Source organism: Andrena cerasifolii, chromosome 6, assembly GCF_050908995.1.
Source record: "Andrena cerasifolii isolate SP2316 chromosome 6, iyAndCera1_principal, whole genome shotgun sequence".
Taxonomy (NCBI): domain Eukaryota; kingdom Metazoa; phylum Arthropoda; class Insecta; order Hymenoptera; family Andrenidae; genus Andrena; species Andrena cerasifolii.
In genome coordinates this window covers 7,538,587-7,563,475 of record NC_135123.1, presented here as the reverse complement: position 1 = coordinate 7,563,475, position 24,889 = coordinate 7,538,587, and the positions used below count along the sequence as shown (strand labels likewise).

General features: G+C 41.7%; 5 protein-coding genes across 12 annotated transcripts; 3 read left to right on the top strand and 2 right to left on the bottom strand.

Annotated features, from left to right (window-relative positions):
- The first annotated feature begins 6,218 nt into the window (after positions 1–6,218).
- Positions 6,219–8,647, top strand: LOC143370208 (mRNA-capping enzyme-like). Its single transcript, XM_076814995.1, has 3 exons — positions 6,219–7,426; positions 7,493–7,628; positions 7,699–8,647. Exons 1-3 carry the CDS (start codon positions 6,507–6,509, stop codon positions 8,428–8,430), a joined length of 1,788 nt encoding a protein of 595 aa, XP_076671110.1. The 5' UTR covers positions 6,219–6,506; the 3' UTR covers positions 8,431–8,647.
- Mrna-cap (RNA guanylyltransferase and 5'-phosphatase mRNA capping enzyme) lies at positions 8,542–10,121 on the top strand. The gene is made up of 6 exons (XM_076814678.1): positions 8,542–8,566; positions 8,793–9,016; positions 9,100–9,250; positions 9,365–9,550; positions 9,638–9,820; positions 9,898–10,121. Exons 1-6 carry the CDS (start codon positions 8,542–8,544, stop codon positions 10,119–10,121), a joined length of 993 nt encoding a protein of 330 aa, XP_076670793.1.
- On the top strand, positions 10,117–15,013 carry LOC143370205 (unconventional myosin-XIX). 5 transcript variants are annotated; one of them, XM_076814979.1, is made up of 15 exons: positions 10,117–10,496; positions 10,559–10,628; positions 10,722–10,957; positions 11,027–11,356; positions 11,438–11,702; positions 11,772–12,035; positions 12,109–12,344; positions 12,418–12,594; positions 12,658–12,866; positions 12,946–13,097; positions 13,160–13,351; positions 13,415–14,046; positions 14,110–14,193; positions 14,267–14,392; positions 14,463–15,013. In XM_076814979.1, exons 1-14 carry the CDS (start codon positions 10,479–10,481, stop codon positions 14,360–14,362), a joined length of 2,961 nt encoding a protein of 986 aa, XP_076671094.1. In that variant the 5' UTR covers positions 10,117–10,478; the 3' UTR covers positions 14,363–14,392; positions 14,463–15,013. The 5 variants fall into 5 exon arrangements, with proteins under 5 accessions (XP_076671094.1, XP_076671095.1, XP_076671093.1 ...); XM_076814980.1 differs by having other exon boundaries at positions 10,562–10,628; positions 14,267–15,013; XM_076814978.1 differs by having other exon boundaries at positions 14,267–15,013.
- LOC143370209 (uncharacterized) lies at positions 14,419–17,521 on the bottom strand. 3 transcript variants are annotated; one of them, XM_076814998.1, is made up of 10 exons: positions 17,384–17,521; positions 17,122–17,265; positions 16,632–16,981; positions 16,317–16,548; positions 16,155–16,252; positions 15,874–16,065; positions 15,655–15,782; positions 15,376–15,577; positions 15,036–15,304; positions 14,419–14,953 (listed from the first exon to the last, which is right to left on the bottom strand). In XM_076814998.1, exons 3-10 carry the CDS (start codon positions 16,878–16,880, stop codon positions 14,761–14,763), a joined length of 1,563 nt encoding a protein of 520 aa, XP_076671113.1. In that variant the 5' UTR covers positions 16,881–16,981; positions 17,122–17,265; positions 17,384–17,521; the 3' UTR covers positions 14,419–14,760. The 3 variants fall into 3 exon arrangements, with proteins under 3 accessions (XP_076671113.1, XP_076671112.1, XP_076671111.1); XM_076814997.1 differs by having other exon boundaries at positions 17,122–17,436; XM_076814996.1 differs by lacking the exons at positions 17,122–17,265; positions 17,384–17,521 and having other exon boundaries at positions 16,632–17,078.
- Positions 17,522–23,025: 5,504 nt separating this feature from the next.
- Positions 23,026–24,655, bottom strand: LOC143369638 (uncharacterized). Of its 2 annotated transcripts, none has more exons than XM_076813832.1 (4): positions 24,062–24,655; positions 23,670–23,983; positions 23,250–23,499; positions 23,026–23,157 (listed from the first exon to the last, which is right to left on the bottom strand). In XM_076813832.1, the coding sequence occupies exons 1-4, from the start codon at positions 24,130–24,132 to the stop codon at positions 23,076–23,078; spliced, it is 717 nt and encodes a 238-aa protein (XP_076669947.1). In that variant the 5' UTR covers positions 24,133–24,655; the 3' UTR covers positions 23,026–23,075. The 2 variants fall into 2 exon arrangements, with proteins under 2 accessions (XP_076669947.1, XP_076669948.1); XM_076813833.1 differs by having other exon boundaries at positions 23,026–23,152.
- Between the last annotated feature and the right edge of the window lie 234 nt (positions 24,656–24,889).

Below are 24,889 nucleotides of genomic sequence, written 5' to 3'. Positions count from 1 at the left end.
CCCGAAGCCTGTTCTTCGAGCTCGGCGGCAAGGCAGGTAGGGTTTAACTCCTCGATCAGCTACCCGCCGGAACCTAGGCAACCCGCGCACCTTCCAACAAGGAAAGATCCCGAAAATTTCTGAAAGATTCAGAAAATTTTGAGACTTTACGAATATGTAGGGGATTTGCTCCTGGTTAGAACTTAGAACGCAACTTTTGTTTGCTGCCCAAATTCACTCTAAGGAGCTGAAATTCACCCCTTGGCTGTTTTCCGATTTTCTGTTGTAACTCGCGAACTCTGAGAACTGCGAGTTGCCAAATGATAGACCTAATTAAAAGAAGTAATATTTGTCTTGAAACTTTTTTTCCATCTCTTACAGATTGCGAGTTACAAAATAAAATCGGGAAATAGCCGAATTTTCAGGGGTTAATTTCAACCCCTTCGAGTGAATTTAACAAAGTTTCAGAATTTTTTGAATTTTCGGGTTCGGGATCTTCCCTTGTAAGAAGAAACGGTGATACGACGTTTACTCGAGGGTGTGAACACGTAGGTGTTCGGTATTATTCGAAGAACATGGGAGTACCTAACGAATAAATTTTCATTCGATTGAATTTTTCTTTAAATTACTTTTATTTTGTTTTCATCTATGCCCGAACTCTGGCTCTTTCTTGCAAAAGGGCCTGGTTACGCGGAAAGCTACCAACTCTCGATGATCCGAAGCCAAGGAAATTTAGTTTGAAGATTTTAATTGTTAAAGAAAAGTAGCTTTAATAATCAATACTATCTTAATTTTTCTCTATTTTTTTTTTGTTCTTTAAGCCTGAAATGGAACTATGGCTTGGTAGTTTTAATACTTGTACATAATATAAGAGTTATTACACGGGTCGATAATTTTCTGCAAAATAAAGATCACAAATTTATGCGAGCCGTATAATATTTAACTAATTTCTTATCATTTCGAGGGTGTTGGTAGCTTTCTCCATAACTATGCCCAAATTGTTAAGAGTAGTCGACTGGCGAGGGAATTGCCTCGGATCATCGTGGTTATCAGCCTCCGAATCGAAACGTGGCGCAACCCTCCCCTCGATAAGCGTCCCCATTGAACCTTGCCACAAAAAAAGCGCATTAATTCGTTAGAGATTGGACGAGCCTGTATGGCGAAACACGGATGGACCGTGTAACGCTTGCGTAACGAGCGGCTTGTTCAGTGATTTTTTTCCCTTCCTTATCGCGGGAAATGTACGTATCAACCGGTCCTCGAGAGCCCCGAAGAGCCGGGCTCCTTCGATTATCTCGCTCCATGGAAAACGCCGACAGCGGCGCCTTACGAAATTCGGTCGGCGGTCGGCCTGCTGATTTCCAGCGAGGCCGATAGATTTTCTGGAAGTCGCCGGACTGTTGGAGCGTCGAAAGATTCGCCATGGAAGCGACGAGCGGCCGCGCAATTGTTGCACAACGAGCGATTATTACGCCTTGCATTGCGTAATCCCGGTATCGATTCTGCTGAAGACGAGCCGATCGCCCGCGAGCGGTCCGACGCGCTCGCGATACCGTATTTTGCATACGTAATTGGTCCTATTGGGGGGAGAAAGAAAATTTCAAGGCCCGCGCCGAAGGTCGCCCGATTAAGCAATCCTCTGGTTTTTAATCCGCCGGCAACGGTGGACTTCCTGGGACGAGGCGTTGAATAAAACACGCGACAATTGGCGGAGCTGTAAGTTCACGCTTCCTCGAAACTGAAGACTGTGGAAGCCGCTTCCTTGGACGATACGAAGATAACGAGCGTTTCTTCTTAACCGCTGAATAATCGCGTACCGACTGTTACATCTAGCGATGTACGCGCGCTTAAATGACGTCCGAAGATCCAAGGCCCGCGGAGTTAAATAAAGCGTGCTCGGGCCGCGCGTGCATTTGCATTCAATGTGTATCGCGGAGCTGTTGTGAAGTGGACGCGAGATTACACGGTGAACGCGGCGGGAAGGAGTCAGCCGGGTTACCCTGCTGGACGCTCGGAAGGTTTTTAGGCGGGTCAGGGACGTCTCGGGAGGCGTTGCCTCTCCTTTAAATTTATCCTTCACGGCCGCGGTGAACCGGTGCCTCTTGCTAACAGGCCCGGCGAACCTGGGCCGGGTCGTTGAACCTGCCGATTTTGCCCCGAAGAAACAGATACTCGGGGTGAACGATCGGCTAAGGTCCCGGATTAAGACACGCGGCGCCCCGCGTTAGAAGCTGCCGGGAGCGGCGAGACCGAATTATACAACGGCGAAGGCGAGATTTCGCCGGGGCCCCCCTCGTTCAATCTCGTTTGGCCGATGATCCTAGGCATTCCTGGCTGTTTGCTCCGCCGAGGACATTCCGAAAATTGCTTAACTCTACCGTTACGGTTACGAGGATCCGTTCCGGAGCCTGTACCCTCGCCGGAGATCCTCGAAGCATGGGATCGTTGGGTTCGCTTAGCGGAGGGGGCTAATTAAAGCCGGCGATAGTTATGAAAACACAGATGATGCGATTTGAGCGAGATTTGTGGAGATTGTTGTTCGATTCTTTCCTACGATCCAGCGTACGAGTGTGCACATTGGCGTTAACAATCGTTTCTTAACTGTTTTCGTTTGTATAGAGAAAAAGTAAATAGTTTTGATACGCACAAATTGATCGTCTAAATAACATTTTTTCATTCATTTTGTATGTATTTTCTCCAGTTTTCGCTTACTATATGTTAAAAAGAACTAAAGTATATTTTAGCATATTTGTTAGCAAGTAATTAATTCAAAGAAAAATGAAAATCATTGAAAACTGAAAAACGTATCAACCCCGGTCGCCCCTACATTTCAGAAACTCTGCGCAAATTTCTATACAAATCCATAGAGTTTTACTCAAATTACAGTGTGCACCGTTTCAGAAAGCGTGGTTTCGAGAGAAAAATTGAAGTTTTCGGAATGCTTTCATATTTCTGTCTCTATCTCCATTGAAAAATTTTTATCGATAACAGTGTTTTTGTCACTTAGAAATAAAATCCCAAAGATGCGATATTTCATGACCTGGCCAAGGTGGTGAAACCCCTTAATGATCTAGTATTTGGCACACACTTTGTTCTAAGTTCTTAGGCTTTACAAAAACAACAGAGAAAAACCGTGCTGCCCCTACCGCGGGGTAACAAGGGGCAAGCTGGTTTGCCTAAGTACTTTCACGATCGATACAAATGTGAATTTCATCGCAATTATTTTCGCCAAGCCGCGCGCATGTATAATTTAAAAACACGTTGACCATCAACTGTTAATTCACCTTCGAAGCGTCTCGTCGCGTGTACTCCGCGCGCTCTCGTCGACCGCCGCGTTCGTCCCTTTGTCCACTTTATCTTTTCCATTCGCTGCACGTGATATACGAGGCCTATCAAGCTCGAGGCCCACGAGACCAAAGCGTATTATTTACGGCACCCGGCAGTTGAACTGAACCAACACGACGCATCTGGACGGGCTGCAACGCATTCAAATGGTATACACCTCCGCCGAGATGTTTCGCTCGCAGTGCTCAGCGATGGAGCTCCTCCCCGGTGCTTTGATAAAGACGCCGGGCGTTAAATGCGACGCGAGTCGCGTTTCGCTGACGGTCGCCGAGTTTGCACAGCTGGAGGGACGGCTAAGGACAATCCCAGGCGGATCTCGAGGCTCGCATTGAAATTCGCCTACGCGAAGATATAGCCGGAGCCGCGTCACGCCGGTGACCGCTGAGAAGGCCCGCGGAGCCGTCGGAGTGAAGAGAGGATGCTGCTTTTAACCAGGGCATGTCGGCCAGATAGGAGCAGGTTACGGAGAGAAAATCTGCCGGCTCCGCGCGGCTCAACAACTTTCTTTCTTCGGATAAGGCGCGCGGGCACGCGGCGGGCCTCGAGGAAGCCTTTCCTACGGCTAATAGCCACGACCACCACGGGGCACGGAGACGCGAGGGAGGACAGGAACTTTCTCCACCTCCGTCGGTCGCGCCCGCTCCACCTTGGAAACCGTGGCCGTCTCGTAACTTCAGACCTGCCCGGCACTCGAAGAAAGTCCCATAGAAATTTCATTGCACCGCTAAACCGCGCTTCTCCGTCTTCTCAGTGATTGTTAACGATTAGAGAGGTTTCAGGATCGAGATTGCAGTCGCTTAGAGCTTGGTGTAACCAGGGGTATCTGGTGAACACGGCGTACGCTTTTAACCCCGTTTGATAACGGTAGAAAGGAAGCTTATTCATATGCACGAAGACAGCGTAGAAAGGAAATAGAGAATAACAGGATGAAAGGTGCTACTCTTCCTTCTCGATAGCGGCCACGTTAGACCACGATTGGCGTCGTTGCGGTATCCTGTGGGTCATAAATTAATATTTACTCGCTGCGTTAGACCGATTTCGTCGGTGTCCGATAATGGCACTTATGCCACGACGGTTAGCGCTCTGTCCGCGGAAAATAAAATACATTTAACGCACGTATTAATCTCACCTTCGGCGAATAAAGCCCGGCGCTCTGGCTTGTCATTACTCGACGCCGAGGCGAGCCATTTACTTATACCTCGATGAATATTCTAATCGCCAGGCATCGTCCAATTTTCCGACTCGCTTATTTCTCCTTATTGGCTGGGTAAGTCTGTTATACAGCTGGACGCGCCCGCTCGTAAAACGATATACTCGCCTGATTCATCGTTAGCACGGTTTTTATCGACTTTCTTGAAAATTTCTCCGCCGCGGCTAAGCACGGTGAAAGAAATCAAGCGTATCTCGATTTCCGCTGGCGAGCACGTCGGGCTTCGGCATTTCGATACTTTTTTACTTCTCCAGAGAAGAATTAAATCTTTCGAGGTTATGATCGGTTCGAAGAGGTTCGTCGTGACGGTGCAGCAAGCAGCTGAGCCGAACGTTTAACTTTTAACGAGATTTCTTTTCTCTTATTTACCATGGATCAATCGTTGAGAAGACCTTGTACTCTTATGCAGCAGTTTGTGTCGAAGTCAAACAGCTTCTCGATCCTCGGTGTTGGCGAAGCTTAAAAAATTTACACATTCGAGGTAATTGCTCGGCGTTGACAGAGCGATTACGATAGGCGTCCCACTTTTTCGAATCGAGACGAGTCCTTGTGACTGTCGACGACGGAAGAGTCTATTTTTATTTCTCGCCGCGGTGTGCCGAGTCGAGCGGAAAAAAACGATCCATCTTTCGCAGGCGATCGATAGACGAAAATTCTATTGGACACGTGGCTGGGACGGAGGGCATTAAATATTCTGGAGGTAGGTTAGGCCACTGTCGATTGAGAAATCAAACGGAAGACACGAACGTGGCTCCTCGTTAGTTCGCAGATTGCGACACGCTGTGTTCGATGTTACGTCAGTTCCTGCTCCCGATATATATATATATATGTATGCACTGTCAATCGAGCAACCAGCTAATAATCCTTTCTTCTTTCTGTTTACACGCTCGTGACGTAAATGAAGAGGCGCATGAGTTTCGCTCATAATATTTACTTTGTTTAGGGATAAAAAGAGTATATTCGAGTGTGACATTATTTAAAAACGTGTTTCTTGTCGGGCGATTTACGTCAGTACGATAATCGAGATCCCTGCGAGATCGTTGACACAAAAGTTCACGTTTCACCATCGATACAATGCCATGTTGATCTTTTGCCATTGTTACGCGACCTATCAAATGTTCGCGTAGTACGACAATATTCCAGCAGCAATGTTTGTCGAGTATTGGCTGCCGTTCGGTAACTCTTTAAGCTCCAGGAGAAATATCGCAGAGGTGTATTCGAAGCTTGCAATGCCGCGCGAGAAAGCGCAGAAACGGGACTGATAAGAATTCACCGTGCAACGAAAACGAACACACAGCGTGGGTGAGCCCCGAGGGAGCGATTTATATTTAGCGGGTCGTATATTAATGTCGAGTATCGCTTTATTGCAACGTGCCACTCTCGTTCAACCCTGGTCACGCTTTCTCCGGCCAGTGCGAGTCGCAGTTCTGCTTTTCCATTTGCACAAACCACGGAGCAATTACATTTTAATTCTCCGTGAAAGCGACACTCGTGTCATCTGTGAACGGGCCTGGATTTCGGGTGTCGCTGTAAGACATTTATCAAGTAGAAGTGTTTCGAGAAAAAAAATGGAAATATGAAAACACTTGAGAAAATTTAAATGTTTAAGAGCACAAAGTTCACGGTGTTTGAAATAGAAGGGCAATTTGAATTTGTACGCTTTGAAAGGTAGCGTTAGAAGTTGTATTTAAAGATTGAGTCATTGAGGCATAGGTTGTGAGAAATTATTAGGAGTTAGAAGCCCTCTGGTGGCGCTACTCGCGAACCAGCGCCGCGGTTCCAAGGGGGGACGTGGGGGACGGGAACGTCACAGGAATAAGTCGAAGTGCTCTCGAAAAAGTACAGGTTATAGTTGCATCGCATCTTTCACTTTTGATTATATTGACCAACAATGTTATAAGAAACTTTCGGCTTCTACAATCCCCTGATGGACTAGAAGATTGATTAATCTTCTGGAAAAAAGCTCGCGAAGATGTCAAGTCGGAATGAGAGCAAGGGTCCGATTCCGCCCCGATGGCTTCACTGTCCGCGAAAAGCGGTCAAATTAATTCAGAATAAGTTTCTCGCTTTCAAGACGCCACTGTCGTCGGCATTTGATAGCCAGGTACCAGAGGAATGTCGGTTCACAGTGGATATGTTGTTCGCGTCGTTGAAAAGTCAGAAGCTGAAGCTGGGCCTATGGATCGATCTGACGAATACTTCACGATTTTACGATAAGAAAAGCTTAGAGGCGTACGGTTGTAAATATTTGAAGCTGCAGTGCAGGGGGCACGGCGAAACTCCGTCGGAGGAACAAACACGAACTTTTGTACAAGTCTGTAAGAATTTCATATCGTACAACCCGCTAGAAATCATTGGCGTCCACTGTACGCACGGTTTCAATAGAACTGGTTTCCTTATAATAAGCTACTTGGTAGAGAACGACGGCACCAGCGTCGACGCTGGTTTGGTAGAATTCTCGACCGCCAGGCCCCCGGGCATCTACAAAGCTGATTATATTCAGGAGCTGTTCAGGCGGTACGACGACGTAGAAGACGCGCCGGACCCTCCGCCTAGACCAGCCTGGTGTCTAGAGTACGACGATTCTAACGTAGAAGATACAGACGAAGGTCCAAGCACGGAAAGCGGCGATAGTCATAAGCAAGATGTACCTAGTAAGAAGCGCAAGCGCGAATACATTAACAAGAATCCAGTATTCATGGCTGGCATACCTGGCGTAGCTCCTATTTTGGAGGAGCGAAAGTTAAGAGGAATACAGCGACGTGTTCAAGATATATGTTCTTGGGAATCGACAGGATTCCCAGGCTCCCAGCCTGTTTCTATGGACGAAGATAATATTAGGTTGTTACACGAGAAGCCGTACATGGTATCATGGAAGGCAGACGGAACCAGGTTAGATGATAGTTTACTTGAAATCTTAGAAATAGCCGTGACACTCATCGCTCGTAATACGCTCAGGTACATGATGATGATACAAGCGGACGGAGAGATTTATTTTATAGATAGAGACAATAGTGTCTTTCAAGTTAACGGATTGACTTTTCCTCATCCGAGAGACATATCCAGAACTATCGGGGACACACTGTTGGACGGCGTAAGTGGACGGTGTAGAATTCACGAACCTCGCGATTACTTTACAGATGCTCACAGAGATTCTTTTCTAGGAAATGGTGATCGATATACAGAAAGATGATGGTAAACAGATTCCGAGATACTTAATTTATGATGTAATTATGTACGATGGTAAAGACGTGAGTAAATTACCATTCCATCCCAATCGTTATCAAATCATTGAGCGGGAAATTATACATGGCAGACGTAAAGCGATGTATAAAGAGAGAATACGAAAAGAGAAGGAGCCGTTTGCGGTACGATTGAAGTACTTCTGGGACGTGAATCACGCCGGCAGTGTGCTGGGGGAGAAGTTTGCTAAACAACTCGGTCACGAGCCGGACGGTCTAATATTTCAACCCGCTAAGGAACCGTATTGCCCGGGGACATCTAAGGAAGTTTTAAAATGGAAACCCTTGTCGCATAACTCTGTTGATTTTAGATTAAAAATAGTCACAGAATCTGGGCAGGGAATCCTTCCGCAGAAAGTTGGACTTCTTTTCGTAGGTGGATTAAACGTGCCATTTGGTAAAATGAAAGCGACCAAGCAAATAAAAGATTTGGACAATGCGATCGTGGAGTGTAAAATTGAGAACGGACAATGGGTTTTTATGCGCGAGAGGACTGACAAATCGTTTCCTAACTCTATGAATACAGCTCAGTCTGTATGCAAAAGTATTGGCAAGCCTATAACGACGGAGCGACTTATAGATTATATCGATAGGCACAGATTTCTGCGAGATGATTCTGACCTCATGCCACCGCCGAGTAAAAAAATGAGATGATTGGATAATAACTGAAACTGCCGACGAATAGGCGCTACTTTACCAGTACTACTGTTTACTTGGGATTAAAGAATGGTATACTTATCGTGACATCTAGAGAGGTTTACAAGCATGAAATACTTTTACCTAGTTCATTGTACTCGTTCAAAGTTACTTTATTTGCTGTAAAATCTTAAGAAACTGAAATTGTTCATTCAATAAAAAAAATTTATAGTAATCCACGTGTAATGTTTTCTTGCCTCCCTCCTTACTGCGTAGATATAATTCACACGGGCCTTTCCGAATTGCAATTGTATCCACCGGATGATTTTCTACTTGTAAGAGGACAAATCGCAATCTATGTAATCTTTCCTGCTTTTCAGATAGAACCGTGCTGCTGTGGAACACGAAGGAGCTTACGGTAAAGGAGAAGAGATCTCTACGCGTGAATATAGAATTCGACCATGCAACATTGATACGTTGGTCACCGGATGGCAAGGCCTTCATCATTCATAAAGGTGTAGCGAACACTATCGAAGTCTACAAGATTTCTAAAAAGCCAGATGGTTCTTTAGCTTCGGCAACGAAAGCTTTAGAGTTTCCAAAAGTACGCATGCATTTAAACGCAGTTAAAGCCTTATCTTTTGTAATGACGTCTTCCATGTACCTGATATATTATCAATGTTTCAGCGGCACGTCGAGGATGTAGTCGGCATGGATATCGCGTGTACAGGGAAGTACATTATGACGTGCAGCAAAACAAACGATCTGATAATATGGGATCTTAAAGGGCAGATTCTTGCAACTATAGAATTGTATCTCGGATCTACTTATCGAGCACGTATATCACCCTGTGGACGTTTTGTCGCCGCTTCTGGTACGAATCTTTCAATCTTCGCTAACTGTGGAATATTATAGGGTACTTAACTAACGCATGTAAATTTTATTTGTTCAGGATTCACGCCGGACGTAAATGTGCTGGAAGTAGTATTCACTAAATCTGGAGAATTCAAGCAAGTAGCCAGGGCATTCGACCTCGGTGGTCATTCCTCTGGAATACTTGATTTCAATTTCAGTGCCGACAGTAGCCACATGACTACTATATCGAAAGACGGGACTTTTCGCTTGTACAATACAAAAAGTAATAGAACGATTGGATGTTAACTTCCTCGCAAAATAACACCTGCCTGCGGAATCTCGTTATAATGACCAAGTTGCATGTTTGCAGTTGAATTTGAGAAAGGAGAAGACCCGCATGTACTTTTAACGGGGACGTGGGACACTGCAGCGACTGCTAACATTGCGCTGTCTCCTAATTCTGAAGTTGTGGCGATAGCCCATGGATCTTCGTTAAGTTTCTACTCCACGATCACTGGCTCGTTAGACAATACAATAGAAGATATTTTTGAGGGTACCTCTCTACCTTTTTACCCTGCCGCGTAGTCGACGTGAACTCGTGTGGTCATTCTTCTGTAACAATGGTTGCAGGTCCCATTACGAGCCTAGCCTTTGATGCTGTAGGAGAATATGTCTTGGTTTCCGGATACAAGCATATAAAGGTCTTCCGCAATGTTACTGGTTATCGAGTGGCGATCGAATCAGCGAAACGCAAGCTCACGCAAAAGCAGACTTCAGCGACCAAGGAACGCTTGGAGAAACTCATCGTCGATAATAGAGAGTTCCTCCAGGCAATGGGAGAAAAGTGTCCTTAATAAATCGACTGTGACGTTCTTAATTTCTCATGGCGAATGATTTCAGGATTATGCTCGTACGAAATAAGATTGCATTTAAAGAGGCATTTCTTCCTTGCGCAAAGAAAGATTGTTTGTAACGTAATTTCTTAATATACTTGAATAAAGGGGTTCATATGAATTCATTCGTTTATAGAAGTAATTGTTCCCGCGCGTCTGAGCTATGCCTATTGATTTGTCGGTTGGCCAGATCCGCGGTTCGAAAGAGTGCGGGTAAAGCAGATACGTGACTTTCTTCACCTTGGGTATGTAAATATTTGTTTCTGGCAACATTTGTTTCATTTATTCTCAACTGACAGTTGCGAAACACGAGGAACTATGACTACAGCGATAGAGGTTTGCCAATTAATTAGTGGATTATTTGCATTGTAAATATTTATAATCCTTATGGATTTCAGCAGCCGACTTCACCGTTCGGATGGGATTTGATAAACGATTTAAGCGCCTTACCAGAAAACGAAGATACTAGTACGCACACGTTTACTAATTTGTAGATTATCGTTGTCTTTCAATTAGCTTTTAAAGTACCCGTCGATGAACAGTGGTCTTTCTCTTCTTTAGTTATAGACTTCCTTTTGGAACGGCTGCAACGTGGTCAAATTTACACGTGGGTCGGCTCACTGCTCCTGACACTGAACCCTAATAATGAAGTGTCTACGTCGCATTTATATAATTCCACAGAGTTTGATAAGTACAGTAACATGTCCAACGATATTTACGAAGCGGATCCTCACATATTCACCGTGGCCGCCAAGGCACATTACATCCTCACCCGAGAGCTTGGTCAAAATTGTCAGGTAGAGATTCTAATCGAGATATAACGGATCCAACCCCTTGATAGATTTATCATAAAATTATGAATGAAGGTCATTATTATAAGTGGAGAAACCGGAACAGGAAAGACGTTCAATGCCTTCAAGTGCCTGGAATTCCTTAGCACGGCTAATAAAACTTCAGTGTTGCCCTGCCAAGGGGATTACACGCATAATATCGTGCCAAGAATCACAGACACTTGTCGTTTAATATCTGCGTTCACAACCGCGTGCACCGAAAGAAACGAAGTAAGCTCCAGACATGGACAGCTTGTGCGGCTTCACTATAAAGGTGGTGCTATCTTCGGCGCGACCATTAATTCGTTTCTTTTGGAGAGGAGCAGAGTAACAAGGGGTTCGAATAATTTTCAAATATTTTATCAGGTAGGATGTCTCCACTCAGCTATATGCTTTCACATGGATAACGATATCCCTGTACTGATACAAAAAAAATATGTATTTCAGATGATGTTTGGAATGTCGGACGCAGAACTTGCAGCTTTTAAATTAACTAAATGCGAAGATTACGATCTACTGAATACTGTAGACTATAATAAGAGGAAGTATTTTCAAGAGGGCTTTCAAGATACTTTAAAAGCCCTGGAAGTGTTGGGCTTTGATGTCGACCAGAGGAAGCAGATTTTCCAAGTTCTAGCCTTATTGGTTCACATGGGAAATATTCGATTTAAAGAGGACGGCGAAGCTTGTACAATCGATCTCATTGACCAAAGTATGTAAACCGCAGCTGTTGGGAATGCGTGCCAGAAGAACGAAGAATTTTATAAAGCTTGATTTTTAGAATCCAGGGAAGGTCTAAAAAATACTTGTATTCTTAGCTCTTTAACGGAGGAGGCAGTAACAGAATTGCTTACTACTATTCTCATAAACCCGGGGAGTAATTGGCGAAAGCATACCTCGTATCATCGCTACCTTGTTACTGTAGGCGCATGTCGTAATAGAGTGCATAGTATAATTAGACATTTGTACGATCTACTTTTTCACTGGGTCTTGAATCGCGCTAACGATGCTTTATCTGTAAAACACGAATATTCGGAGTGGCTCGGTATGTTGCAAAACTTGCTACTTTGCTCAGCGCTACAGGCTTACATTTATGCACACTGCGTTGTATTATTTAGGGATACTGGACATATTTGGTTTTGAATCTTTCGACAAGAACGGTATAGAACAGCTTTGTGTTAATTATGCCAATGAGAAGATGCAACAGTACTTTATAGAAACGTATTTGGAAAATAGTCGCAAGGATTTACACATGGAGGGTTTTATTGAAAACAGTTGTCCTCTGAATACTATTAACATGTACAAGGAACGCTTGAGTGTTCTCGAAGAAACTTTGTTCTCGATCCTAAACGACGTGTGTAATAAAAATTGTTTTATTTCATAAGGTACTTGGCATTACAATAAAGTTATAATTTTCTATATTGTAGGCATGCCAATCTCCTGTAATGATTAGCGTATCTGCAGTGATACAGTTAGTTTGTGAAAAGTCGTGTAACGCAGAGAGAAAAGTTTTAAGCATCAAGGAGGACAATTTCATTGTGGAACATTATTCTGGCCCCGTCGCGTATTCTATTGAAGATTTGTTGTCCAAAAACACTGATAAGGTATGAAATGCATTGTACGATCCGATGCAAATATTATTAATAATGCCAATGCATTCTTTATAGGTTCCAAATGAAATATCCATGACTTTCAAGGCTAGTAGGAATAAATTTCTTCGTTCCTTGGTTGACATCGATGAAGAACAACATTTGCATACTGTGAAAACATTCACTAAAAAGGGAACTATGCTAGCTAAATTGAAATATAATATAGATACACTTATCAAGGAATTAAGTAAATGCGATTTGCACTACGTGCGTTGCGTTAAGCCCAGGTAGAGGATACATTTCCACGATTAAAGCACATGCTTAGGATTAACATAATTCTATATCTGGTGATCAATCATTTTTCAGTCGAACGAATCATTCCGAGTGGTGTCGAAAAGAATTCGGAAAACAATTGGCTTGCACCGGTATCTTCGATGCCTTGCCCCTAGCCAAATGTAGATATCCGATTCGATTACGTTACAAAGATTTTTGCAAGCGGTATTGTAAAAGGCCCACAGGTAAATTGCATCAATACCTGTTTGCTTATTTCAAGTATCAATCCTGAAACTTTTGTCGGCAGAAATTATCGATCGCAACAAGTGCGAAATTATTTTGGAGTCGGTCGTACCTAAAAGGGATCTACGTTCGTTGGTTCATTATGGAAAGGAACTGATCTTTTTGACAGAGTCTATTTTCCTGAAATTGGAATCCTGCAGAAGGAATTACTATATAAAGTGTGCTAATAAAATACAGATATTTTGGATACGGCATAGTAAGCAGTCACTCTCTCTTACATACATTCTTTCTTCTATCTATTAAACATTTATTTCTGTAGGGCGCAGTGCACTTCCTGCAATCTCGAAGTATTCGACGGGTAACTATAAAGTACGAGACACGGCGAATAAAGAAATTACACCTGTTAAACTTATTCTGGATCACGAATTGAGGAAATCAAGTAATTCCGAGGGAGACGATGATGTTTTTATTACTGATTCAGTGTCTGCTGAAAATAACGGTTTCACAGCGCATGCAACTTGTGCCACAGAGAATGAGAAGGAAATTAAAGATTTGCATACTAAAGAAAATGTAAATGATGTTCGTTTAGAGGATAAGAATAACATTGCAACGAAGAAACTGGGCGTTTTGGGGAAACTCCAGCATGATTTTGAAATCGTGCAAAGAAAGTGTATGAACTTCAAGAGTCAACTAAGAGATCTTCATGTTAAAAAATGTTTCAAAAACAACGTTACGAAATTAATGGAGAAGATCGATCCCGAGAAATTCACGAAGTCTAAACATTGCAAAAATGCCTGCAAGCGTAAGAAAACTATAGACGTTAACTGTACTGATAAGAATAACAATTCATTGAGACAGTGTTTATGGCGTGCGGCATTAAAGAATTCCGTAACGAACGCAGGACTCGCGGAAAACGATGGCAACCAAAGATACCCTGTATATTACGATAAGGTTTGTATGTTTATTCCATATTTCGGAGTTGATTTCAATATTTAAACGATATACTGTGTTTAGGAGAAGAATTTATATACCATTGAAATGAATTCTCACACGCTTTTCTGTAAAAACGGAATTTTGAGCCGGCGACGACTTGCTGCTGTAAGTAGTACATATAAAGTTTGGACTGTGTTAATAAGTAATATTAAGGATGTTAAAAATATTTCCACGACAGGTGCCAATTAGATTGCACACTCATCCTACGTGTTTGATTAATTCTCACGTAATCCCACGTTCCGAGCAGCCACAAGGACTGCAGGACTGTCTTTAATCGAACGCGAATCAATATTTTCTTGATGAGGTCAGTCAATCACTTTAATCATTCACTTGTTGAATTTAATAAACAATTTATTATTATCGTGCTTTTATAGCGGTATACAAAAAACATTTGTTGTAAAAACACGGTACTATCATAAGTAGGATCATAAATAACAAAACTTAAAACGCATGTACATGTATTAACTAACAAACGCGAAATGATGTTTTCCCGCTACAACGGGAGAATGCTAAAATCGATGTATCTTCAAATAGAGTCGGAATTTAAAATTTTAAAAAAAAAACTAATTTCGATGGATTAAAACTACCGAGTCGGACAAATTAAAACAGGGGTATCATTTAAATAACGTGTTCGGATGCACAGCATCTGTAACGCTCTGTGCCAGGGCAGATTTACAAACAACCGTATAACAGACTGTAAGTATCGAAAGGCCTTTTTCTTTTATCTCTGAATACCAAGAGCCTTCGCGACGCAACGAGAGCAAGAGTCGCCTGAAGATCGCTCCTTAAAATTTGGTAATTCGCTCTTAAGCTGACCCGTCTTAAATTACTTGGAGGTACAGGTCGTCCGCCAGCAAATGCGAACCTAAAAATCATGTAACACAAAGTAACTAAATAAACTAATTTTATACTCGTGCTTGATAAACGTCGTGTCTTTCGTTTCATACCTAATTTCCCGTCTAGGGCCTCTCAACGTAGAATCGGGAAACGCTGTCTGCCGATCCCACAACATTCGGTTTGGTATCACAGGTCGTACGTTAACGTACTTTATCTTGCTTTTGATGGTAATGGGAAGAGGAGTAGATTTTCGACACTCGTTTACTGTGCTTCTATAATTAACAGGTAGATACGGCAGCAACGAATCCCCGTAGTGTTCCATAAGAACTGCGATGTTCAAAGTGTGCGATTGCGATCTCAGAAGAGCACAGATAGCTAGCTGAAATTTAGCGTCTTACATTAATAGCGAAAGGACATACTGTCAAGATGGAAAGTTTAAACTTGACTTACAGCTATTTTCTCCCAGAGAGCAGAGCCAAACGGAGCAAATCTTAATACATTCTCTATGGAAAGCGGGGACCCAGGCTCGTGTTGAAAGAATATTAAAGGCTGAATACTCGCTAGCAGTTCCATAGCCATCATCCTCTTCTTCCTACCGTCAGTATTCTCTTTCTCCTCTTTCAAAGGCACATTTTCCAAAGTAGGAATGTACCTTTTAACGATTATAATTCCTTAATAAACAGCTCGTATCAACCGAAGGACATTTAATTGTTAAACAAATTTATTTACTTGTCAGCAATGGACGGCCAGCGAAGCATCAGCCTAAGGGCGCATTCTTTAAAAAGTGCTTCGAGATTCAGATTTATAAAACTCTGCCCCAAAAGTAATTCCAAAAGTAGTTCTGTTAATTTGTCGACCTATAATAAGCATTGTTAAAGGTGTTGAGTCGTTCGCGCTGTACATAGAATCTGCCGTTAGAATTCACGCGATCTTAGTGCAGGATATTACCGAAGTTAAGTGGTATGGATAAACGGCTTCGCAGTTACTTGCGATTGCAATTATTAGCTGACACGTGCGGGTGGATACTCTCGTATACTGCGCGTTATTCGAAATCACCATGGACCTAGCAATCGACATTAATTTGTCTATAACACCCTCGCCACCCAAATGTGCATTGGTAGTGCAATCGTTAATTAAGACCTATAACATAAGGTAACGAATACATATATACACCTGCAACTATATGGTAAACCAGTAGTAAATCACTGTGTAAATCAAGATTGCCGTACCTGGAAGGTTTTTTGAGACCCGTTGAATAAAGTCTTCAATGCACGTTTCGCATAATTGTTACGTGCTTCTGTCAGCCTTGCATCACATATTTCTGATTCTGAAGAAATTAAGCATTATTAAACGATTGTACATTTAAGTTAATATGAATAGATAAGGTGTACCTTGTATAAAAGGTACATTGTTTTGCGATAGGCTAAGTGGATCATTTATTGTTTGCACTAGATTAATAATATGTTCATTAGGAACAAATACTCTTGCTTCTGCGTGATACTCCGGCATAGATTCTGGTGCACCCAATATGGGATCCACGTCGCAGAGATTGGTAATTACGGCATTCACGTCTGTGGACGTTAAACGTTTTCTCTTGCTGTGCTTTAGTCTAGTTATGCATTTCTACGAAACATAATTCATGCTTTAGTTCTACGCGGAAATTAGGCTTCGGCAATGACAAGCGCAGGGGTAATTGTTATATGTACATGTAAAACTTCTCTGAGACGATACGAGGCATCCTCTGCGAGTCTGCGTAGTAAAGAATCAGGTAGAGGATGCATCCCTAATTCTTCTCCAATGGCAGATATCCAATCTGTACTGAGAACTGCGTATCTCCTTGAATTATTGTCCATTGCGATGTTGCTATTGGCATCTCCATTATTGTTAACGAAAGAGTTACTATATCCTGAGCTGGCTTGATTCGTCAACATTTCTTTCATGATTTTATTTATCATTAAGCAACAATTATGTACAGGCAATTATAGTTTGCACCACAGTCTTCAATCAGCGAAGAAACTTCTGTCACATCTCTGGTGCGTTTAGAAACATTATATATCTATAAATTAATTGCTCATTTACATGCACCGCGTGATAATGTAGATAAAGTAACACCAAACTTACACAGAAAGCATGTGTTTACAATACTTCTGACGCAATATGGCTGACTTTAATATGTATACTTACATACATACTTACATGTACACATTTTCGCATTACTCGCCTTCAGAATTGCTTTGCAGGTTTAGTAGTGCTCGATAACGACTAATTACGTATTATGTAAATTTTAATTCAATGCAGACATAATGGTGATTCGTTCCATTAGATATTTAATTATTTGCTCTATACAGACATATTTAAAACCATTGTTAATTATTGCATAGATTTTATCACGCTTGATGTGGTGAATTTGTGGAGCATATAGAAGCAGGATAATCTTATTTATACCAAGTAATGTTACCTGTTTGTGTATAACAAATAGAAATTTAATAAATGGATATTGTGACGACGCAACGCGAAGGGTTAAGGGGGTAGACACGGGTAATGCAGCGCGCTGTATACCGACACAATCTGGCCCGAAACATGAGTTCGGGATTTTTCGTTTTTCGTCCTTATATGAGCAGATTTGGGGCTGGGCGAGGTCTCATTCGAAAGAGGAAGGTTCAATGCGGAGCGCTCTGCTCATGGTTCAACGAGATTGTGTTGATATGTAATAATATCAGTGTCCAAAGTAAAGCAAAAGTCGACAAAATATACCCGCAGAATCCAAGCATTTTTAGGTCACTAAAAGAGTTTTGTGACTCAAACGGTGAGCAGAGCGCTCCGCATTGAATCTTCTTCTTTCGAATGAGACCTCTCCCAGACCAAAATCTGCTCATATAAGAATGAAAAACGAAAAATCGTGACTACATTCTCAAATCAGAGTTCCGCCATATTGGCGATAATACATAGCAAGTCACTTGACAAATTTAGTTGAGGTAGTAGATACGAGATGGTGCCTACTCGGGAGGACTGCCAACGTGGATTCCTAGCAAAACTGAAGCGATAGCTGGATATACGAGCCACAATAAAAGCATGATGGAGTCAATGTATGCATTTTCGGACGATTGTAGGTTAGATTATATTCATTTTAGGCATACATTAAAAAAAAATTTCCTATTGTACATCGATGGCTTACAATTAGTGCATACATATTGTATGTCCACTTTTAACGTTTCTGAGAAAAACAGGTTCAAACATTCAATGGTACTTTATAATTACATAAATCCTTTTTGCATTATTGTAATATAGGTATCACTGAAAGTATGTAATTAGTAGTATAAGTTAGAATCTGCAAAATTATAATAATAACTCGACAATTATGCTTGGAAGTTGGACATGCTATTGTAACCAAGTACAGAGGAGGACATACTATACTGAAGGATATTATATAAAAATGAATGAAAGGAATAATACTGGAAATAATCTCACTTCAATATTATATTTATTTTTAAAGTAACAGTAATAAAAAAGTAATTCGCAGTAGATATAGGAAGACTTTAAATTTTGTTTATTTATTGTTACATTTTTCCAAGACCATTTTCATCCAGTAACGTCTCCGGAGACCAAATCAAAGAGCGAGAAGTGGCGTAGATGTTTCGAGACAGTGACTGTTTAACGAAGAGACGCATAATTTTCGAACACCTCTTGAAAGGCCTGCACCTTTTCTTTGCAACTTTAAGGCGATGCCTTTGAAGCTGAAATTTAGTATACCTCTTTCCACTTCATGTTCTCCTGATATATTGACCAAAATCTGGCAAAAATTTTCAGAATGCACAAAATTGGGCTTTGTAACAGGAGAACATGATGTCGAAAGAGGTGGCACTAAGTAACGTCTTCGGAGAGAGAATCGAGGATGCCTTCGAAGCTGAAATTCAGAATACCTCTTTTCGCTTCATGTTCTCCTGATATATTGGCCAAAATCTGGCAAAAATTTTCAGAATGCACAAAATTGGGCTTTGTAACAGGAGAACATGATGTCGAAAGAGGTGGCACTAAGTAACGTCTTCGGAGAGAGAATCGAGGATGCCTTCGAAGCTGAAATTCAGAATACCTCTTTCCGCTTCATGTTCTCCTGATACCTGGGCCAAAATCTGGCAAAAATTTTCAGAATGCACAAAATTGGGCTATGTACTAGGAGAACATGATGTCGAAAGAGGTGGCACTAAGTAAAGTCTTCGGAGAGAGAATCGAGGATGCCTTCGAAGCTGAAATTCAGAATACCTCTTTTCGCTTCATGTTCTCCTGATACCTGGGCCAAAATCTGGCAAAACTTTTCAGAATGCACAAAATTGGGCTATGTACTAGGAGAACATGATGTCGAAAGAGGTGGCACTAAGTAAAGTCTTCGGAGAGAGAATCGAGGATGCCTTCGAAGCTGAAATTCAGAATACCTCTTTTCGCTTCATGTTCTCCTGATACCTGGGCCAAAATCTGGCAAAACTTTTCAGAATGCACAAAATTGGGCTATGTACTAGGAGAACATGATGTCGAAAGAGGTGGCACTAAGTAAAGTCTTCGGAGAGAGAATCGAGGATGCCTTCGAAGCTGAAATTCAGAATACCTCTTTTCGCTTCATGTTCTCCTGATACCTGGGCCAAAATCTGGCAAAAATTTTCAGAATGCACAAAATTGGGCTATGTACTAGGAGAACATGATGTCGAAAGAGGTGGCACTAAGTAAAGTCTTCGGAGAGAGAATCGAGGATGCCTTCGAAGCTGAAATTCAGAATACCTCTTTTCGCTTCATGTTCTCCTGATACCTGGGCCAAAATCTGGCAAAACTTTTCAGAATGCACAAAATTGGGCTATGTACTAGGAGAACATGATGTCGAAAGAGGTGGCACTAAGTAAAGTCTTCGGAGAGAGAATCGAGGATGCCTTCGAAGCTGAAATTCAGAATACCTCTTTTCGCTTCATGTTCTCCTGATACCTGGGCCAAAATCTGGCAAAACTTTTCAGAATGCACAAAATTGGGCTATGTACTAGGAGAACATGATGTCGAAAGAGGTGGCACTAAGTAAAGTCTTCGGAGAGAGAATCGAGGATGCCTTCGAAGCTGAAATTCAGAGTACCTCTTTTCGCTTCATGTTCTCCTGATACCTGGGCCAAAATCTGGCAAAACTTTTCAGAATGCACAAAATTGGGCTATGTACTAGGAGAACATGATGTCGAAAGAGGTGGCACTAAGTAAAGTCTTCGGAGCGAGAATCGAGGATGCCTTCGAAGCTGAAATTCAGAATACCTCTTTTCGCTTCATGTTCTCCTGATACCTGGGCCAAAATCTGGCAAAACTTTTCAGAATGCACAAAATTGGGCTATGTACTAGGAGAACATGATGTCGAAAGAGGTGGCACTAAGTAAAGTCTTCGGAGAGAGAATCGAGGATGCCTTCGAAGCTGAAATTCAGAATACCTCTCTTCGCTTCATGTTCTCCTGATACCAGGGACAAAATCTGGCAAAACTTTTCAGAATGCACAAAATTGGGCTATGTACTAGGAGAACATGATGTCGAAAGAGGTGGCACTAAGTAAAGTCTTCGGAGAGAGAATCGAGGATGCCTTCGAAGCTGAAATTCAGAATACCTCTTTTCGCTTCATGTTCTCCTGATACCTGGGCCAAAATCTGGCAAAACTTTTCAGAATGCACAAAATTGGGCTATGTACTAGGAGAACATGATGTCGAAAGAGGTGGCACTAAGTAAAGTCTTCGGAGAGAGAATCGAGGATGCCTTCGAAGCTGAAATTCAGAATACCTCTCTTCGCTTCATGTTCTCCTGATACCTGGGCCAAAATCTGGCAAAAATTTTCAGAATGCACAAAATTGGGCTATGTACTAGGAGAACATGATGTCGAAAGAGGTGGCACTAAGTAAAGTCTTCGGAGAGAGAATCGAGGATGCCTTCGAAGCTGAAATTCAGAATACCTCTTTTCGCTTCATGTTCTCCTGATACCTGGGCCAAAATCTGGCAAAACTTTTCAGAATGCACAAAATTGGGCTATGTACTAGGAGAACATGATGTCGAAAGAGGTGGCACTAAGTAAAGTCTTCGGAGAGAGAATCGAGGATGCCTTCGAAGCTGAAATTCAGAATACCTCTCTTCGCTTCATGTTCTCCTGATACCTGGGCCAAAATCTGGCAAAAATTTTCAGAATGCACAAAATTGGGCTATGTACTAGGAGAACATGATGTCGAAAGAGGTGGCACTAAGTAAAGTCTTCGGAGAGAGAATCGAGGATGCCTTCGAAGCTGAAATTCAGAATACCTCTTTTCGCTTCATGTTCTCCTGATACCTGGGCCAAAATCTGGCAAAAATTTTCAGAATGCACAAAATTGGGCTATGTACTAGGAGAACATGATGTCGAAAGAGGTGGCACTAAGTAAAGTCTTCGGAGAGAGAATCGAGGATGCCTTCGAAGCTGAAATTCAGAATACCTCTCTTCGCTTCATGTTCTCCTGATACCTGGGCCAAAATCTGGCAAAAATTTTCAGAATGCACAAAATTGGGCTATGTACTAGGAGAACATGATGTCGAAAGAGGTGGCACTAAGTAAAGTCTTCGGAGAGAGAATCGAGGATGCCTTCGAAGCTGAAATTCAGAATACCTCTCTTCGCTTCATGTTCTCCTGATACCAGGGCCAAAATCTGGCAAAACTTTTCAGAATGCACAAAATTGGGCTATGTACTAGGAGAACATGATGTCGAAAGAGGTGGCACTAAGTAAAGTCTTCGGAGAGAGAATCGAGGATGCCTTCGAAGCTGAAATTCAGAATACCTCTCTTCGCTTCATGTTCTCCTGATACCAGGGCCAAAATCTGGCAAAACTTTTCAGAATGCACAAAATTGGGCTATGTACTAGGAGAACATGATGTCGAAAGAGGTGGCACTAAGTAAAGTCTTCGGAGAGAGAATCGAGGATGCCTTCGAAGCTGAAATTCAGAATACCTCTTTTCGCTTCATGTTCTCCTGATACCTGGGCCAAAATCTGGCAAAAATTTTCAGAATGCACAAAATTGGGCTATGTACTAGGAGAACATGATGTCGAAAGAGATGGCACAAAGTAACGTCTCCGGAGAGCAAATTAAAGAGCGAGAAGTGGCGCAGATGTTTCGAGACAGTGACTGTTTAACGAAGAGACGCAGAATTTTCGAACGCCTCTTGAAAGGCCTGCGCCTCTTATTTGCAACTTTAAGGCGACGTGTAATAAGTGTATTTCATGTTCTGTTTCGGTGCTTTGCTAATAAAAAAATGTCTAACCTAACAAATTTCATTTTTTGGGGGCATTCCATCATCTATTTTCCCTTTTCACTTAGAATTCCTTACTGCTAACGTAGAATATTGTTGCATAAGCACATTTCAAGTAATTAAAATGTACAATGAATTTTTTACGTTTACAGTACCAGCCGACTTTCCGTTTAAATTTTTATAAGTATAACGGAACAGCTGAGAATTTCTTTCCTTATTCAGAATAGAATACAGAAATAGCAAACAGCTCCCTCTCGCGTTCACCGGGTAATCGTCGATCTATCGGAATTACAGTTGGAGAAGATTCCATGTTTGCTGCGCAACACATAAGCGAAAATAAATCTGCAGGAATCTGCAGTGATTTGTGGGCTTGAAAATAAAGATGCCAGCGCCTGGCGACAGGCAGCCTGACACGCTGGACTACAACCCACCTTACCTACTGCTAGGTGCTCAAGAACCACATCCACCTCTCCCACATCACTCCCTCACTACACAATATTGCAAACCCATTTTAATTGCAGCGTGGTAATATACAATGTTGTAAACCTGAAAATGTGCTACTCTTGCAGGTGTGGCACTTCGAAAATGGCTCGCTCCGGATTCCATTGCACGATTCTTGCAGCTGCAAGAGAGGCAGAATTTCGCGCTGCACCTCCAAGAGAAGCTTTTTTTGAGAGGTTTTGAAGCGTGGAAGAAATGTAGTAGTATAAGCGAGGTATAGGACTAGTGTTGGTACATTAGTGTACGAATGGTATCAGATATAGTGTAATTGTACGATTGAAATTAAATAGTATACGAAGGTATTAAATAATAATTCCGATTGTTATTGCATTGTGATTTCATTTATTCTGCATACTCCATTTTAGGATTTTAATCATTAGAATTTGTTGATTGTTTGCGGTCGTCTTGATGTTCAAACGCGTTTTCAGATGAGGAAGGAGAATGTTCTGTTCTGCAGTTAAAATGAGAAACATACACTATATTAATCACTTGAAAAATCAATGTGAAGTGAATTTTCTAATTACACCAAGATGATTGTCTCACATTAGAATCGGCGACGATTCCTTAAACTTGTTCGCATCATTCTCTGTCAACTTTTGCTTTGCAGCGTTCTCCTTCAGCTTCTCTTTCAATATTAGGTTGTATATCTGACTGGTATTCAACCGAGAATATGGCGAGGTAGAAGTTCTTTCAATGGAACTTCTTAGCGATTCCAATATAGTGTCCTTTCCCTCCGGTTTAGAAGACCTGAGAGCGTTGACCTGCGCTGCTCCCAGCTGTATGGGTCTACTGACTATAAAAGATAAATTAATTTGTGTATTTGTTCTCAGTGTGTTAGGCCTGCAGGAAAGAATTTTCCATTAGCACAGATAACTGAATTCGTTGGATCTCTATCTAACAGTCATCTGTTTAACGGAATCCTTTTCTTACTCTAGATTAAAACTAGTAATTGACGAGTCATACCAGGGAATCCAAGATCTTTGTCCCTTTCTTCCGAGAGTATATCTTCAAAGGAGTACCGCGGCGGATTCAAACTTCTCGCTTTGCTTCCAGTCCCTCCAAGAATAGCGTCCGATGATCCGTCTCTATTACTCCACGCTGCCCTTTGCAAAGGAAGTTCCTCATACGCTACTCTCTCGTTGGTTTCAGCCCAAGGTGTTTCAGTTGTGGAAGTATTCTCAAGATCATTGTTCAACGTTGCCTCGATTGCGGGTCTACGAATCAGTCCATTGTATAAAGACGCGGGGCAACTAATTGGTGACCACAGCAAATCAGTTCTAGAAGTAAAGAACACACATTTCACTAAGCATTTTAGAGCTTAAGAAATCATTGACACGAGAAATGAGTACACTTACAGACACCTCCCGCGCACAAGTCCAAAAATAATAAATAATGCAGCCGCTAGAGCTACTAAATAAATAAACATTTTTAATATGTTTATATGACCAGTCTGGCCCTTCAAATGCTCATTTTATCAATTGACTAAAGCCATTGACAAATGATGATGCGCCCAGCCTACCAAGATCTTTCGCACGAACGTGAAACAAGAAACGTTTACATTCCACGTGAATACAGCGAACAATTATTGTATGCAGGATACCCTTGCTCATCAGAGAATTCAATATTGCAAATTGTCTATTTAGATACACCTAACATTTATTGATATATAATAACCACAAGTAAATAAACTTTTCCGAGACACTGTGTTGCATTGCTCCATGCCTTATACAAAATAAGAATACACAAACTATAACTCCAAAGCATTTATAAAAGTTATCGTTCAACGAGTAAATTAATGGAAGTTATTGCGTTTCCAACGTTATTAAAGTCAGTGCTTTGAGATCAGTTTCTGTAAATTTATATGTCGCATATGTTTCCTTGTTCTGTATCCTGTTAATATCATTATAAGAATGAATTTCAATTGCATTTTAACCAGGTGGTAAACTCGTATCTGATGCCAAGCATTAGCAATGTAAAAAACATTTATCAAAGACAAGACAGTTGGAACCGAATCGCAACTTTCGACTGAAAACTTTGCCAACGATACATAAAGACGGTATTACAAATGTCATCAATTGTGCCACAAAACTGTTCATAGTCACTACGTTTATATTTTGGAATATGTTTATTTAAGCATTAGACAATAATAAAAAGATAATAATATCTAGCATCAAACACCAGCT

Bases quoted from the DNA above. Each gene is read 5' to 3' on its own strand.
- LOC143370208 (XM_076814995.1), top strand. From the start codon at position 6,507: ATGTCAAGTCGGAATGAGAGCAAGGGTCCGATTCCGCCCCGATGGCTT. The intron at 7,427-7,492 runs GTTAGATGATAG...TAATACGCTCAG, and splicing joins TGGAAGGCAGACGGAACCAG to GTACATGATGATGATACAAG. The intron at 7,629-7,698 runs GTAAGTGGACGG...ATTCTTTTCTAG, and splicing joins GGGACACACTGTTGGACGGC to GAAATGGTGATCGATATACA.
- Mrna-cap (XM_076814678.1), top strand. From the start codon at position 8,542: ATGAAATACTTTTACCTAGTTCATT. The intron at 8,567-8,792 runs GTACTCGTTCAA...CCTGCTTTTCAG, and splicing joins ATACTTTTACCTAGTTCATT to ATAGAACCGTGCTGCTGTGG. The intron at 9,551-9,637 runs GTAATAGAACGA...GCATGTTTGCAG, and splicing joins TCGCTTGTACAATACAAAAA to TTGAATTTGAGAAAGGAGAA.
- LOC143370205 (XM_076814979.1), top strand. The intron at 10,958-11,026 runs GTAGAGATTCTA...TTATGAATGAAG, and splicing joins AGCTTGGTCAAAATTGTCAG to GTCATTATTATAAGTGGAGA. The intron at 13,352-13,414 runs GTAAGCAGTCAC...TTATTTCTGTAG, and splicing joins GATATTTTGGATACGGCATA to GGCGCAGTGCACTTCCTGCA.
- LOC143370209 (XM_076814998.1), bottom strand. From the start codon at position 16,880: ATGATAAATAAAATCATGAAAGAAATGTTGACGAATCAAGCCAGCTCA. The intron at 16,549-16,631 runs GTACATATAACA...TATGTTTCGTAG, and splicing joins GTCTCAGAGAAGTTTTACAT to AAATGCATAACTAGACTAAA. The intron at 15,783-15,873 runs GTAATATCCTGC...TGCTTATTATAG, and splicing joins ATCCATACCACTTAACTTCG to GTCGACAAATTAACAGAACT.
- LOC143369638 (XM_076813832.1), bottom strand. From the start codon at position 24,132: ATGTTTATTTATTTAGTAGCTCTAGCGGCTGCATTATTTATTATTTTT. The intron at 23,984-24,061 runs GTAAGTGTACTC...CTTTACTTCTAG, and splicing joins CTTGTGCGCGGGAGGTGTCT to AACTGATTTGCTGTGGTCAC. The intron at 23,158-23,249 runs GTGAGACAATCA...TTTTAACTGCAG, and splicing joins GAATCGTCGCCGATTCTAAT to AACAGAACATTCTCCTTCCT.